This window comes from Natrix helvetica (assembly GCF_964273705.1).
Source record: "Natrix helvetica genome assembly, chromosome: 3".
Classification (NCBI taxonomy): domain Eukaryota; kingdom Metazoa; phylum Chordata; class Lepidosauria; order Squamata; family Natricidae; genus Natrix; species Natrix helvetica.
In genome coordinates this window covers 104,088,755-104,106,293 of record NC_138549.1, presented here as the reverse complement: position 1 = coordinate 104,106,293, position 17,539 = coordinate 104,088,755, and the positions used below count along the sequence as shown (strand labels likewise).

Genomic DNA, 17,539 nt, shown 5'->3' with positions numbered 1-17,539 from the left:
TTCTCAAACTTGGCGACTTTAAGTCCTGTGGACTTCAACTCCCAGAATCCCCCAGCCAGCATAGCTGGCTGGGGAATTCTGGGAGTTGAAGTCCACAGGACTTAAAGTCGCCAAGTTTGAGAAACACTGGTCTAGATGTTGGGGACCCCAGTTTCTAGGAGGAAATGAATGTTCACGCCCGTTCTCTCTTTTAACGTCATATCTTGGATGGCAAGGGAACACGGGCTCTGCTTGGAGTTTACCTAATGCAACTATATGAAACCATATGGGTGACCTGGATATACTGTACCCTATTTGGCCCTTGAAGTAGCAATGATAACTAGAAGAAAGAAAGGCTAACCTTGGCAGTCAGCCAGATAAATTTGTCTAGAAAAAAGCTGAGGGGAAAAAAAGAAATGTTGTCTATCTTTAGCATTAAGAGAAGGAATTGTTGACTGTAAGAATATGCAGATCACTCTTATAAAATTAATAAAAGGAACATTGTTACTCATTTGAATCCCCTTAACTGGTTGTTACCTTATTGTTATTTCTGAATATAATGCCTGAAAACTAATCACTTTTCTCCCTCTAGTTCAGCGATGGCGAACCTTTTTTGGCTCGCGTGCCACAAGGGAGGGGGGAGCGCAGGGGGGGCATGTGCCGGCGTGCTGCACCCATAATGCAATGTGCGACTCCCCCCCAGTGTGCATGCGTGCACAACGTGCGACCCCCCTATTTTTACATGCTTTTTTTGCCCTCTCCAGGCTCCAGAGGCTTTATAGGAGCTTGGGGAGGGTGAAAAGAGCCTCCCCCACCCAGTGGCGTAGGGGGGGGCCGGCCGCACCGGGCGCAACATCTGGGGGGGGGGCGCTCGCACTCGCAGCTCTCTGCTGTTCACTTGCATGTATTTCAAGGCTGAATTTGAATTGAATGAAGCCGAGGAACGCTTCCCACGTTTAATACAAAAGAGATGCGAGCAGGTCTTCCCCGGGGTCGAGAGCACGAAAGAGGGCCAAAGTTTTCTTCTGCAGATCTGGGTCTCTTGAAGACTGCTGGGCAGGGCGAGGGACGTTAATAACGCGATACGTTTAAATTAGAGCAAGTGAAGACCTCGGGCGGCTTTCCTTTTCCTATTTTCCCAGAACCGAGGGAAGAAAATGATTCTGCTTCGGGCCTATAGAGGGCGCTGCGAGCTTTGCTAAGGAGGACGGTTGCTTCAGAGCTCCCTTCATGTCCCGAGTCCAGTGGCGTAGCGTGGGTTGCCATGGGTTAGGGGGAGCAAATTACTTGCCTAGCCCCGGGTGCTGACAACCCACGCTACGCCACTGCCCCCACCCCCCTGGAGGCCCTCCAGAGGCTTCAGGGAATGTCCAGAGGCTTTCCTGAAGCCTTCGGAACACTTAAAACGACCCTCCGAGCAAACCGGAAGTGATTTCTGGTTTGCTCAGAGGGTGGTTTTAAGCGCTCCAAAGGTGTCAGGGAAGCCTCCAGAATGCTTAAAACCACCCTCCGAGCAAACTGGGAGGGTTGTTTTAAGCATTCTGAAGGCTTCAGAGAAGCCTCTGGACGGTCCCTGAAGCCTCCGGAGGGCCTCCGGGGGGGTGGGAGAGGCTCTTTTCGCCCTCCCCAGGCTCCTATAAAGCATCTGGAGCCTGGGGAGGGTGAAAAATGGCTTTTAAAAAGGTGAACTCAGCTGGCCAGCGCGGGCATGCAGGCTGGCCAGCTGACAGGACAGCGCCTCGCGTGCCCTGACAAACGGCTCCACATGCCACCTGTGGCACGCGTGCCATAGGTTCGCCATCACTGCTCTAGTTCATTTGTGCTATGTGAAAAATCCTGTTTTATGTTTGGGAATAAACTGAAATTCAGACCACGTATCTATATTTAAAATGATAAGAAGGGACTTATCTTTGTGTAAAGCACCAACTTGCTCAATATCTCCCTCTTCCCCTCACCCACATATACATCTTTCCAGAGCAGATTTGAGAAACTGAAGAAAGAAGAGAAACCTGTTTACCCTTGCAGATACTATTCCATTCTTGGAATTGGGCCATCCAAATACACCATTGGATGCAGCCACTGCAAGCACAGCAATTTGGACAGAAACACTTTTTATTAAGTCTTATGCAATGTTAGCAATCTGGGTGCTCTTAGACCAGTTCTGCATACACAATTAAATACAATTAAGCAAGAGCCTGTTTGATCTCTTGATAGCTTTTCGTTTCATACACCTTAGCTTTAAGGCTGAATGATATTATGCTACTTTGTTTTAATGTTAGGTGCTATAATTGTGCCATTTAAAAAAACCTACGATTTTACTTGTTAAAACATTAAAATTGAAATTCAGTCCAAAAGTTACTGCCTGCGTTGTTAATTTCCTACAGCTGATATAATTGTGCATTAACCACAACAATGGCTGTAGTACACAATGATGTCACACAAGAAATACTGCCTGGCTTCGAATGCATATTCACTTATCTGATCAGCACAGCAGCCTTGGCGTAAAAATGAATTATTTTTTCGTAAATACATTCAGTGACTACCTTTAAGAATTCGGCCTGTATGAACTATTAAAATACTTTTTACTTTGTATTACTGTTTCAGTACAGATCACATATCTTAGAGTCTGATTTGGTTGCTTCTGATTTTCCAATCTTGGCAGATAATTTATTTACAGCATTTGTAAATTTACAAATTTACAGCATACATATATATATATATATATATATATATATATATATATATATATATATATATATATATATATATATATATATATATATATATATATATATATATATATTTGTTTTCGTAGATTTTCACGGGTGTAGGTATGCTGGTTTTGTTGTATTCGGGTCTTTTCCCGTGTAAGGTTGCGATTGTCTTTGCAACGTTTTGAGCCCACGCTTGAAGATGGCAGGTGAGATCCTGCCGAAACAATGATTGGTTGTGTGGTTGTATCATGATTGGTAGATTGGTGCTGATTGGTGCTGGCTTGTTGTTTCGTGTTGTAACGGCCTGGGTGGTGGGTGGGGTTCGTTTGTTGATTAGGGCTGGTTTCCAGATGTCTGGTAGGCAGGAGGTATCGTCATGTTGTGGGGGTGTTTCTCTATTTCAATAGCTTCCATAATTATTCTCTTGTTGAAGTGTTCAGTTTTGGAGATTAACCTGGTTCCTTCAAAATTAATTTCATGTCCTGTAGCTTTAAGATGGAAAAAGGAGGATGTTTTTTCTTCTTTTCTTACTGCGTTCTTGTGTTCTGCGATGCGTGCATTTATTCTCCTGTTCGTTTGTCCTATGTATGTTGCGGGGCAGATTTTGCATGGTATTTTGTAGACTCCTTGGTTTTCTAGCTGGATTTTGTCTTTGGGGTTTCTTAAGGTTTTGGCTATTTTTTGGTCAGTGTTGAAGGCTGTCTTGATATTGTGTTTGTGGAGAATTTTGCTGATTTTATCTGTGGTGACTTTGATGTAAGGGAAGAGGGCGATGCCGTTGTGAGACTCCCCCAAAAAACTGAGACACAGAACAGGACAACGGCATCACCCTCCTCCCTTACATAAAAGCCACCATAGATAAAATCAGCAAAATTATCCACAAACACAATATCAAGACAGCCTTCAACACTGAAGTGTTGTTGAAACATTTGTTGTTGTTGAAACACTTCAACAAGAGAATAATTATGGAAGCTATCAAAATAGAGAAACACCCCCACAACATGAATAAACGTGACGAGCCCTAGTGAACAAATGAGCCCCACCCACCACCCAGGCCGTTACAACATGAAACAACAACAGACACACAGCCAGCACCAATCAGCACCAATCTACCAATCATGATACAAGCACACGACCAATCATTCCACTTACTGAAACAAGGCCAGCACTCCACACACCCTCACCAAGATTTATAGAAAGACGGCAAAAACCCAGCCTGAAGATGGCGAGTGAGAGCTCGCCAAAACGTTGCCAAGACAATCTCCATCTTACACGGGAAAAGACCTGAATACAAGAAGACCAGCATACCTACACCTGTGAAAATCTACGAGAGAGAGAGAGAGAGAGAGAGAGAGAGAGAGAGTATGTGTATGTATGTATATATAATGTATTTTGTACACAATAAAGAAACAAATAAAGTTGCCGTAGTACACCAATGTAGTGTTTAGGTATAATATTTTGTGTCTCCAGTTTGTACTCTTAAACTCCTGAAGGTAACTTATGATCTTCAGTATTTGCATTGGCACCCAATCAAAAGACAGAAATATATTTAAGACTTGAGTTTTCCAGATATTATCTCAAGTAATTTAAAAGTTCATTAGGGGCCATCCACTAGGCCTGCTACAATCAAGATCTGTCAGCAGAGTTCAGTAACTACAACTAAGGCATTAAAAAGAAGAACACTTTAAGGGTTAATATTTGACATTCACAGTTGAAGACCAGGAGAAAATTGTTTTAACAAATTAAAAAATGCATTTGGCTATTACTATATATGGTGCAAAGTTTTTTTTTTAATATTAAAAAGGTATAGGAATATATTTTTGGTAAAGAGCAAGTCTCAAAAGATGGATGATGTTTATATAAACTGAAGGCTAACTCTGATTTATAGTTACTACCCTTAAATCCACTGAGATAAGGAAGCTAATGAGAATTTTTCAGTAGAAAAATATATAAATTGAGATTGGAGTGAATTTTGCAACTTATTTTCAAAGCTGGTGTCCTTAACTACTTTAGGTAAATTGGTTTTATTGTTATTCTAGAACTGTAAAGTCTAATAGTACCTACATGGCTTCAGTATTATAATCTTCATAATATAGGCTTATCTTAATAATGCCCTTAATAGAGCAAGGTTTCCAATAGGAACATCTGCACGTCAAGTCAAAATTTGGAGGAGAAATCCTGTGTCTGCATCTTTTAACAATCAAGTGTGTTGCAAACAGCCAATATTCAATCACCATGAACGGCAAATTAAGTTATCCTCTATTAGCTAGACCCAAAACAGTCATACTTAGCCCTTTTCATACACAATTGCAAGAAACTGAAAAGTACCATTAAAATGAATTATTAATTTTTAAAAAGACATTACTGTGAAACAAAGCAAGTTTTTTGCCATCTCACTTACTCCCCTTACGTTCCAGTAATGGTTATCCCATGAGCCTTTGGGTTGCTATTAATGTCGGCTGGGTGGCAAATAGCTTTTGGGGAGAGATTGGGTAAGGAGAGACAGCAAAGCTGCTAATGGTGCAGAATAAACTGCAATGTAAATGGAGGCCTATGTGGGACCTCATGAATTACTGTAAATAAAAATGTTGCTAGAGACAAGTGATTTATTTTGAAGCACACCAACTTACTTTTTAAAGGAAGGAAACTGAAGGAAAACATTAAAAGAAGGTTGACCAGGAAATCAGATATATTACTTTCAATTAATCAACACAGCTACTATACTAAAAATAACTCCCATGGCACTCTGTAGATCCACTCTCCAAAGCCTTTAATCAGCTACAGCGTCCCTGATAATGGGAATGCTCTGAGCCTCTGAGAAGCTGCTTCCTGGCTTTGAAGAACAGATCCAAAATGAGGACCTTCACTGGATTGATTGGCAGAAGCTAATGTTAATTATACCTTGTGTGTGCTTTGGTTCTTTCAAAGTTGCATCTATAGGGCTGTGTTTTAATAGTGGAGTATGGTAAGCAAACAAAACTTATACATATAGAGAGAGGCCCATCAAGAATTGCTTTCAAGATAAACAGTGTTACCTTGAACCAGAAAAGGAATTAGAAATAGCAAAGGAAATAAATGAATGGCACGAGAAGAAAAGTTGCAGCATCCCACCAGCTAGGAGGTACATGCAGTATATCAGCACATATTCAGGTTGCAGAAAGCCTGATATTTATCCTCTTTCTAACCTAAAACATCCAAGTCACCATCTCTAAAGTGTAATCCATTTCCACATAGTACAGAAAACAAATTAATCTGAATCTCTGAACTATCAACTATCATTTGTTAAACGTGGGTTTCTATGGAAATTGTAACATGCAATCTGGTTTATGCTATATTTGCTACTGATTTTTTTTTTAATTTGAAGAATCCAGTGAAAAATGCTTATTTACAGTTAGTCCTCAACTACCAGCCACAATTGAGTCCAAAATTTCTGTTGTTAAGTGAGATATTTGTTAAGTGAGTTTTGCCCCATTTTATGACCCTTCTTGCCACAGTTCTGCAGTTGATAAGTTAGTAACCCGGTTGTTAAGTGAATCTGGCTTCTCCCTTGACTTTGCTTGTGAAACGTTTGCAAAAGGTGATCATGTGACCTTGGGACACAGCAGTGGTCAAGAATATGAATCAGTTTCCAAACATCTGAATTTTGATCACATGACCACAGGGATGCCAGAAGGATCATAACTAAAAAATGGTCATAGGTCACTTTTTCAGTCCTGTTGTAACTTTGAACAGTCGCCAAATGAACCGCTGTAAATCGAGGACTACCTGTATTTAGAATTATTTCCATTTTTCCCCAAGTTAAAACTATAATGAAGTCTCTGTTTTATATATGCTTTAGTAAAATGGTGATCCTCTCTTATATAAGCTCCTTTTGGTTTATTGCTAGATTTATGTTGCAACAGATCTTTAGTTGCTTTATAGAGACAATAATTTGATTCTTGCGAATAATGTGCAGAGACATGTAGTTGCCTCAGCTAACTCCTTTTCTTTGTGCACTTGGCAGATTATTTCTTAACGCTTGATGAGCCAATGAACAATATCACCACTACTCTGGGTCAGACTGCAGAACTGCATTGTAAGGTTTCTGGTAATCCTTCTCCGACTGTGCGTTGGTTGAAAAATGATGCTCCTGTTGTGCAAGAACCCAGGAGGATATCCTTTCGTGCCACAAGTTATGGGTCCCGATTACGAATAAAAAACCTCGATACCACAGACACCGGTTATTTTCAGTGTGTGGCGACAAATGGCAGGAAAACAGTCTCTACAACGGGGGTGTTGTTTGTGAAATTTGGTAAGAAGCTGCTGCTACTACGCATGGAAAGATTGGTTTTAACACACATTGCCTAGTTCTGTGGGTATTCATGTAATTTTTTGGTTGAGAAAGGCGAATAGCTCAGATATTTCTCTGTCTCATCTTCACCAAAACAGACTTTTTTTTTTGAGAATAACAATATGGTTCTTTGTTCAAATTGCTAATTTTCAGGTAACAGCTTTCGCCAAACATTTTAAAGCTCCCATTTGCAATATAAATATGTTCTAATATGAAATGAATAATCATTTTAAAATGATCCGTAAAGGAAGCAGGGGCAGTTTCACTATGAAGGGCCAAAGTGAACATTATGGAGTATATTTAACTGAAAGGGAAACAAAAGTGCTTTTTTTAAAATTCATGTTAAAATGGAAGTATGATATTCATTGAGAAAGGCTGATTTCCAGCTTTGGAGACAAGATTTTCATAGGCGTTTGTTTGCATTGTGGAATGGTTAATCATGTTGCCATTGTGATTCTTCATAGCCCCAGTCTCCTATAATTTAATATTTTAAATAACAAAACATGTGCCTTCAATGGGAAAACTAAAACACGGAAATAGGTATGAAAGCCAAAGTAAATTATGAGGTGAAAGCAAGGACCCTTTCCTCAAATGTTGTCACCTAATGAGCTGTGGAATGCGAACCTTCCTCATAACTGCCCTGGGCCTTTGGAATTGCTTCTCGCCTGAGATCCAGAGGTGGTTACAGAAAGCGTAAAGACATGACTTTTCCTCGGCTTTGGCCTAGGACAGCGGTCACCAACTGGTGGTCCGCAGAAAAATCTTTGCATTTTTTATTTTGCACTAAATCAGGGATCCTCAAACTATGGCCCGCCAAAGCAATTACTTCCGCTTACTGACGGGATGGGGTCCTTCAGGCATTTAACTCGCTCCCTGTTTAGTAGCTCCAACTCTACCTTCCCTCCCTCCCTCCCTGGGAGTCCAGGCACTTCAGTGAGTGGTGCACAAAACTTTGGCCAGGCTCCTCGAAAGACAGGGGGCTGATCTAGTGCCCGGCCTGGCTGCAAGACAAACATTCATTCTTGACCATATTTGAGGTTCCTAGCTTCAATGGACAGCAAACCTGGGGTTGACCCTGGGCGGTTCTGTCCTCTAACAGGCAGCCAAGCTAAGTGCCGTCACTAATTAGATTAGATTAGATTTAGATTAGATTTATTGCATTTCTAAACCGCTCCCTCTCCCCAAAGGGACTCGGGGCGGTGTACAATCGGAAGTTAAAAGCATATATATAATTCATATTAGTGGTCCACGGGATTTAAAATTAAATTTAAAATTATGAATTTAGTAGTCCCTGACGTCCAAAAGGTTGGTGACCCCTGGCCTAGGATAGTGGGTTTACATTATGGGTTGTTCTGATGTCCTGACAGGGAGGTTAAGATGTGTTTTTATATTGTGTTTTTTAATTGGTTGCTATGAACTTCCTAGGATGCAGTACAATAAGTTCCTTAAATAAGAAAAAAAAAAGATCAGATAATCTCTTAAGGTAGAGGGTTGTGTATAAGGGCAGAATGTGTTATAATAATTGCTTTCACTTTAGAAATTAAGATAATAAAATAACATAGTAGTTGATGAAAATGAATTTTCTTTTCTATGACAGTGCATCTTACACTTTTTTCTCTCCCAAACCTCATTTCTCTAGGTCCACCTCCAACAGCAAGCCCAGGAACATCGTGAGTTCATTAATAATTATATTAATTAATTAATTGATTAATAGCGTACTTTAAATTAATATTTAAAAGTATAATTGTTCAAAAATTATAAATGGTATTCTAAATTAGAGATATATTACTATTGAATGTATGTGAACGGAATGCAATACAGTTTTATTTCTTTTTATTTCTTTTATCTATATTTCTTGTAGGAACTAGGTTTATTTATTTATTTTCAAAATTACAGATGTACATAGACTCAAAGTACCCTACAAAGAGTTCTGTAGTCATCCTCATTTAAGGAAAAGATCTCATGTCTTCTTATTTGAACCAGGCAGCTTCTTCATTACCATAATTCCTCATAAATGCTTTCCTCTCAGAAAGTTAGCACTTCTATCACACAGGACTCAAAATTGATTAACTGAGGATTTTGTCATTAAACAGGATAGGCAAAGCAAAGATCTTGCCTCAAATTCCCAGTGGGGATAGGCTAGCTAATAAAGCACTACTTTGAATGGTTTGCAGATCCCTCTGCTGGATATAAAGCTAACAAATTAAATAATTGAGCTAGGTGTATTGACTGATTTGTAGTTCAAGGTCTCAAACTAGCAAGACAAGGTTTATATATAAACGTATATACTACTTGTGAAGAATAAAAAACTTTCTAGAAATACCTCCCCCCCCCAACTATACTCTTGCTTTATAGCTCATATTTATATCTATTTTGGACTAGTAAGATTTTTTTTTAGCTTCAAATGACTTTTTTTTTGCTGTTTCTTCATTCTTGAAGAAAAGATTTCAAAGGGACACTTTTAACATGATAATTGTTTTCTCTAAGTTTGGATTTCATTCTACTAAAGGTGTTAATTAATTCAACAACAACAGGGTGTTTGTGTTATCAGCAACACTGGTTTGTTATTAGTCATTTACAATTTAACTTAAGTACCACAATCTACCCTTGTGTGCTATGCCACCTTCTCATCTTGCTATTTTTGTTTTTCCAAACATATATGTTTGTGTGTGTTTATGCATGGGCACTTATGTGCATGCCCAAAAGTTTATGTAAAGTCTAAGAAAGCAAAGATTTCTGTAAAATATGATGCAGTTCTTAAAATATAAAGCTGATATAAATGATTATAATAATGCGACACATAACTATTATTATAAATTAAAATATAATATAATTGTGTATCAATAGAGTCAATTTTTGCATATCTTACTATTTGTTTCTCTAGCATTTTAGTTGATGTTGACTAAATATTTTATTAGTACTGAAGCCAATAGAAGAAGTCAGGAAATGAACTAATTGCATTAAATTATAAATTAAATATTACCTACATTTAGATAATACATAGTACACAGATCTGGGAGAAAAATAAATCAGACTGTCACACAACACACAAAAGACAGAAATGGGGTCTGGAGGATAGTTATCAGATAATGTGTTAGATCATGAATACATGATCCCCTTTTCATTAGTAACATGAACTCATTTTTATAGATATTTTTTATTCAGAATAACTATTGTCACTTTAATTATACACTAATTGGCATACATTAAAATAAAAATTTGTTGCATACAACTCTCAAAGGGTCACTACCTCCAATATACACTACATTAAAATGACAAAAATATAAATAAATAAATAAATAAATATGCATATACCATATTTTTCGGAGTATAAGACGCACCTTTTTCCCGCAAAAAAAGGCTAAAAATCTGGGTGCGTCTTATACACTGAATACATCATTTTTTGCCTCCCGAAGCTCCGCCCCCTTCACCAAGATGGCTGTGCAGAGCCTGTAGAAAGCTTTCAGAGAGCTCCTGGGGGCTCAGGAGGACAGAAATGAGTGAAAAACAGGCTGTTTTTTGCTCAATTTTGCCCCCCCCAATCCCTAGGAGTACTATATAAGCCTCCTAAAGGCTATGCATGCAATTTTTTTGACAAAAAATGGACCCATTTTCACAAATAATGGGCCGTTCTTTGCTCATTTTGGGGGGGCAACCCCCAGGAGCACTCTGCAAGCCCCCTAAAGGCTATTCATGCCTTTTTTGGGGAGGGAAACGGGCTTGTTTTCACAAAAAACGGACTGTTTTTGGGAGATTTACAGAGTGCAAAAACCTTTTTTTCTTTAAAAAAAAATTGCCTCTTCAACTCCAGTGCGTCTTATATTCCGAAAAATACATGTATTTATTTTTATTCTACTAAATGGCCACCAATCTCACCTAAGCAATTCTGGGCATGACCACTGTTGAAAACATAAGAATTAAAAGAAAATAAAGATATATACTTATAAAAACTGATATAGCATTTTCTACCATAGAAAATGCTTTACTCTTCTGAAAGCATTTTGCTATTATATCCCTGCCATAGTACACTTCCCTAATTGTACTTTCACTTTTTGATGCACTAACATTTGAATATTTATTTATAATACCAGGGACATTGGGCAAATAGAGTAGTTTATATAGGATTGGTTGAAATTTAGGATTACTCTGTACATTTTCCAGACAGATTTTGTATTTCTTTTCTACAAAGCAGTACTATATGTACCTCTTACTTTTAGAAGTAAGAAAGAAATGACTGAAGCCTTTTTGTGATTCCTCCAGCATGATAAAACCTTCTTCAATAGTAAATCATTATTTGGTATCTGTTGGTATCTGAGATAATTTCCATGATCCATTGACCAGCCTAGTACTCTTTCTAATGACCTCAGAACTGTGTTACTTTCTTAATTTTAATCTGCTCGGCTGCTGCTGTGACAGATAGGCAGTCAGAGAGGAGATAGAACAGTCTGCTGCAAGACACGGCAGATTAGATTCCGAAAGATAAGAGGAGTTCATAGGAGGGGAGAAAATACTTTTATCCTGGGGAAAAGTTGAAGTGTTAGTAGTTTCTATCATGATGTCATCCCCTCCCCCTGCTTTCTGCACATCTTATCTCATTAGCCCAGATTTGTTGGGGCACTTATATCCGCATAAATTAGGAGTTTCTGAAGGAATTTTCATTGAAGGTAGCTGAGAGCAAAAAAACCACAATTCAACACGATCTTTTGGATACTAAATAAGTGTGAAGCGCATTTTGCCTTTTAATGCAAACCTTGTTTTTGTTGTGTCGTGTTCTATAATGCTCCATCCCTGTATAGAAATTCTTGAAAGCATTTCTTTGGAAAAAAAAACACCAGACATTAGAATACTTCTGTACAGTTGAAAGCAGGCATTCTATTTGATCTTGTATTAACATATGCAATTGAGTGCAGGATTTTGAAGTATGATAATTAAAAATCTGAACTTTGCATAAGGAAATCTCCAGCTGAGATTTCAGTTGGTGTTTTTGGACAGGATTCCATTTTCAGCTTTATGGCTCAATGTGAGAACATAGGGAGACTTCAAAAGATGGAGAGAATGGGGCCATGCCTATAGCCCTTGCCCCATTTGTCTCTAACCTCCGTGCATTCAGACAGGAAATTTGCAAAAGAGTGGTATCATATGTTCTGTGCTCAAAGAAAGCAGGATGCCCTTTGTCCTGTTTGAAGTTCTTCCTATGACTCCAGCATGAAATGGTCTTGTACCCTAAAGCCAACCCAAAAGGTAGAACCTCAACATGTTATTCTGATTTTTCCTATGTGATTGTTGATAATTTATTTGTTTGTCTGTTTATTAAGTTTAGATGCCGCCCATCTCACTACGAGGTGGCTCTGGGCAGCTTACAGTTCCACAAATAACATATTAAATAACAATTCAAAGGTTAAGAACATTAAAATATTAGGCACTTAAAGTAAAACATTAAAATTAACAACACAGCAGATAAAAGAACCAATACATAAATGGGGTGGAGTTGGGATCTTCTCCCAATCTGAAAGCTCCCCATCAGGGTCCAAGCAAGAGATAGATTTTCAGACCCTTTTCAAAGGCCAAGAGGTGGGGCAGGTCTCACCTTGAGAGGCACACTATTCCAAATATCATGTTTTAGGCTCTTGTGCAAATCCAAACCCCGTGTCACTCTTATCTCTGCCAAAATGACTTTTTTGTAGAATTCACCATAATAGGCATGCATTATTACTGGCAACTTTTATCTTACAAAATTTCTTTATCAGAAGAACTCCTTATGAATGAAAGATTTTTTTTTCCAAACTTTGTGAATTCTTTGAAAGTATAATCTCAATAATATCATGTCGCTTATATTGTTTTAAGTGATTTTAAATTAAATTGCATTTAGAAACAGTCAAATTGATAAATATTTAAACAAACACAGTCCAAGTAAGAGACAAGGCACAAAAAGGCGAAACTTGCTTAGTGTTCCAAAATGCTATATATGAATCCATATGATATGACTGTACAATGAAGCATTTTTTTAAAATTGAAATCTAGCAATTACGTGCTTCTTTATATGGAGGGGAAAAGAAATCTGGATTTAATCTGCATTTTTAAGAAGACTAATGTGTCCTAACTACCACTTGCCAAAAATATCAACCTACATAAATCCTCTCTCTCTCTCTCTCTCTCTCTCTCTCTCTCTCTCTCTCTCTGTGTGTGTGTGTGATTCTTAATTAGCACCATTTAAACATTTTTTTAAAAGCTGCGGGTACTTTCTAAATATTCTCCAGTGGATCAGAAATTATAGAAAACTCAGAACTTGTATGAGCTATTTGTATCCAAGTGTGAATTAAATGGGAATTACCTATTGAAAAGCAAGTTGCTTGTAGAATGGGAATTTGGCTTGCACCTGTTACGACTAATTTTTTTCAATAAAATGCTTAGGTTTTACAGCAACTATTTTGCAAACAAAATAGAGTTGTTCATTTATTCTAGAACCCATGGATTTTGAGAGCATCTGCAAAGATCTAATCATAATTTATTTTTCTCTTCAACTGCAAAGTACAAAAATTACGTGTCTTGAATATATTGGGCCAGACTTTGAAAAGTCCATTTGCCCTCCCTTGGCAGCAGGAATGATATACTCACAGTTTCCACTGTCCAAGCTTCTGGCTTTCTTAGCTACCTCCTGAGTTGTGAAATCTATGTCTCATTAGATGAACAGAACAACTTTCCAGAAGGAAACACCCCAACTGCTCAATTTCCTGTCCTTCCTCCATATTATTAATGGCATTCACCCCAGCAAGTCTACATGTTAAATGTTTGGATCAGTTCTGCCAAATTCAAAGCAGTCTGGCATTTTTGGCTTGTTATCATTATGCAGTTTTTCAGTAGTTTCCTTATTCAGATATAAATGTGAAAGAAAGTGAAAATATCCTCTCTCTTTTTAAATAGCTTCCAAGGCCTCTACAGAAATCTCAGTAAGTGATTTTCTTTGTTTCATTCTGAAGAGGGAAAAGATAAATGACTGGTTTGCTTCTTCTTTATTACAAATGTCAAATATACAATTTTAGGATTTCCTCAAAGTGTTATTGTAACAGGGTTGCTGCAGATCTCCGGTTTTCAAAGATCTTAGCTTCATTTCCTTAAAAGAAATGAAAATCTAACCTTTCACCTTCCTTCTGTGTGTCAATCAGCCGAGGGTTATGGTGATTCTTGTGTGGCAATTCGAGATGTGTGCATAAAGATCTGATTTCAAGGTTCTGAGATATACGCCATTCAGAAAGAAGAACAAGGTAATCTGAGGTTGTAACATTAAGACAAACTTAGGTTTCCATTCAGTATTATCCATTGTGTTTGGCAAACAAGACTTAATAAAAGACACAGTAGTAAGACCTCAGGCACTAATGTTCCCTTTCATGAGCTGCAAATCCATATAATTTAACATCACAAATGTGTAAAATATATTACAATCAAGAAAGAAACCGAAATAAATGCCCCAGTGACTTATCATACTGACTTAGAATTCAGTTAGTTTGAGGCATACTTTGTGTTTCTCATTAAAATATCAAACTCTTAAAAAGTTTTATTGTTACAAAAAGATAGTTTGGTGATTAGAGTGATCACCAGACCTTACTCAAAAGAGAACCTGCCAAAAAAATCCTTGCAATAATTGTATGCTCCCTGTGTGCCTTTCTTTTTGACTGGCTGACTAAAAGAAGCATGCCTGTTCCCTCATGAGTGAAGAGGAATCTGCAAGCTGAGATAGACAGGGAAAAATGAATTGCGGCTCTATTTGTCAGAAGGTTTATGCATAACACTTGGTGGCAATTAGAAAGCCTGTGCGTGCGATTGTCTATTATTGCAAATGGTCCTGGGGTGGCAAAAGGGATGCGCATTGTTGCACTATAAGTATAATGAGCAAGATTAGGTCTCTAAGACCAAATGTAGCAGAAGTTGTGGAAATAAACCATTTGGCAAATCCTTGCCTTCCTGTCCTTTCCCCAGGGAAAAGCAAAATAAAAACTCTTCACTAATTCATTAACAGAAATAGATCTTTAACAATTCTCCTCCCATAAAGTTTCCTATCAGAGACTAAGCTAAACACTAGCCCTTAAATGCTGTGTTAACGTATGTTAAAATCAAGATAACTGGTATCTGTATTTATACAGTTGATTCATTCATTTAGATATTTTGTAGTATAAATTCACATTCCACGCAGACTTCATGGTACGAGCCAGGTTATTTGTGGGCCCAATTCTTAACACCCTGCTAGGTATAACAGAAAGGGAATGTTTCAGGTCCAGTCTCTTAGGGAATGCCAACTGGTGGACTTTGGAAACAGGCCAACAGCAGGCCTGTTGCAAAACCTGTGGTCTGGAACATCAAAGCACCTGAAATCTAGCTGGCCCCCAACTCAGCTAGCATTCTGGAATGCCTTTTTTCTTGTGCATAGGGATTGGGAGGTTGATGGAGCCCAAGACTTGACTGCCATTGTTATGGCTATTGTGATCCTTAGCGCCCACAATATATGTAGTAGTCATAATTATAATTGTTTTGTTTAATTTAAACTTTAAGTCACTACAAGTAAAATTGGAAGAGGGGCAGAATGTTAGGGCCAGTTTGGTCTTGTGGTTAAAGCATCAGGCTGGAAAGCAGGAAACCATGAGTTCAAATGCTGCCTTAGCCTTGAAAGCCAGCTGGGTGACTTTGGGCCAGTCACTCTCTAACCTACCTGACAGCCTAATCTATCTCACAGGGTATTATTGTGGGGAAACCAGGAGGAAGAAGGTGTGGGTTATTTATAAAAATCATAAAGGCGGATACAATACAATACAATACAATACAATAGTAGAGTTGGAAGGGACCTTGGAGGTCTTCTAGTCCAACCCCCTGCCTAGGCAGGAAACCCTATACCGTTTCAGACAAATAGCTATCCATCATCTTCTTAAAGACTTCCAGTGTTGGGGCATTCACAACTTCTGGAGGCAAGCTGTTCCACTGATTAATTGTTCTCACTGTCAGGAAATTTCTCCTCAGTTCTAAGTTGCTTCTCTCCTTGATTAGTTTCCACCCATTGCTTCTTGTTCTACCCTCAGGTGCTTTGGAGAATAGTTTGACTCCCTCTTCTTTGTGGCAACCTCTGAGATATTGGAATAATGCTATCATGTCTCCCCTAGTCCTTCTTTCTCTTAAGCTAAACATACCCAGTTCCTGCAACCGTTCTTCATATGTTTTAGTCTCCAGTCCCCTAATCATCTTTGTTGCTCTTCTCTGCACTCTTTCTAGAGTCTCCACATCTTTTTTACATCGTGGCGACCAGAACTGAATGCAGTATTCCAAGTGTGGCCTTACCAAGGCATTATAAAGTGGTATTAACACTTCACGTGATCTTGATTCTATCCCTCTGTTGATGCAGCCTAGAACTGTGTTGGCTTTTTTGGCAGCTGCTGCACACTGCTGGCTCATATTTAAATGGTTGTCCACTAGGACTCCAAGATCCCTTTCACAGTTACTACTACTGAGTAAGGTATCACCTATACTGTACCTGTGCATTCCGTTTTTGTTGCCTAAATGTAGAACCTTACTCTTTTCACCATTGAATTTCATTTTATTAGATAGTGCCCAATGTTCAAGTTTGTCAAGATCCTTCTGTATCTTAAGCCTATCTTCTGGAGTGTTGGCTATTCCTGCCAGCTTGGTATCATCTGCAAATTTGATGAGTTCCCCATTTATTCCCTCATCCAAATCATTGATGAAGATGTTGAAGAGTACTGGGCCTAAAACAGAGCCTTGGGGTACTCCACTGCATACTTCCCTCCATGTAGATGCAGTTTCATTGAGAACTACACGTTGAGTGCGGTTGGTCAGCCAGTTACCAATCCATCTGGTGGTGAGGCTGTCTAACCCACATTCTTCTACTTTATCTAGTAGTAGGTTATGGTCTACCTTATCAAAAGCCTTACTGAAGTCCAAGTAAACTATATCAACGGCATTCCTCTGGTCCACTAATTTTGTCACATTATCAAAGAATGCAATAAGATTAGTCTGGCATGATCTGTTTTTGACAAATCCATGTTGGCTTTTGGCTATTACTTTGTTTGCTTCTAGGTGTTCGCAAATTCGTTGCTTGATTATTTTTTCCAGAATCTTTCCTGGTATTGAGGTTAGGCTGATAGGTCTGTAGTTTCCTGGATCTAATTTTTTCCCTTTTTTGAAGATGGGAACCACATCAGCTCTTTTCCAGTCCTCTGGTAGTTCCCCGGTGTTCCAGGATCTCTGAAAGATATAATTCAGTGGTTCTGAGATCTCGTCTGCTAGTTCCTTCAGAACTCTGGGGTGTAATCCATCCGGTCCTGGTGATTTGAACTCATCTAGGGTAGACAGGTGCTCACTTACCATTTTCTTCCCTATTTCAATTTGTGTTCCTAATTTTGTGGTGCTGCTTTTAGGAACACAAATTGAAATAGGGAAGAAAATGGTAAGTGAAGAAAATGGTACAAACAAATGAGAAATATAAATAAATCTATTCAAACAAACAACCATGCGG

General features: G+C 38.5%; 1 protein-coding gene across 2 annotated transcripts in view; it reads left to right on the top strand.

Annotated features, from left to right (window-relative positions):
* The window catches only part of ROR1 (receptor tyrosine kinase like orphan receptor 1), a 185,801-nt gene that overhangs the window by 138,006 nt on the left and 30,256 nt on the right, over window positions 1–17,539 (top strand). For both annotated transcript variants that reach the window (XM_081946485.1, XM_081946486.1), the window contains exons 3-4: window positions 6,697–6,984; window positions 8,663–8,693. In XM_081946485.1, the coding sequence (XP_081802611.1) occupies window positions 6,697–6,984; window positions 8,663–8,693 (319 nt within the window). The remainder of the gene's footprint in view (window positions 1–6,696; window positions 6,985–8,662; window positions 8,694–17,539) is intronic.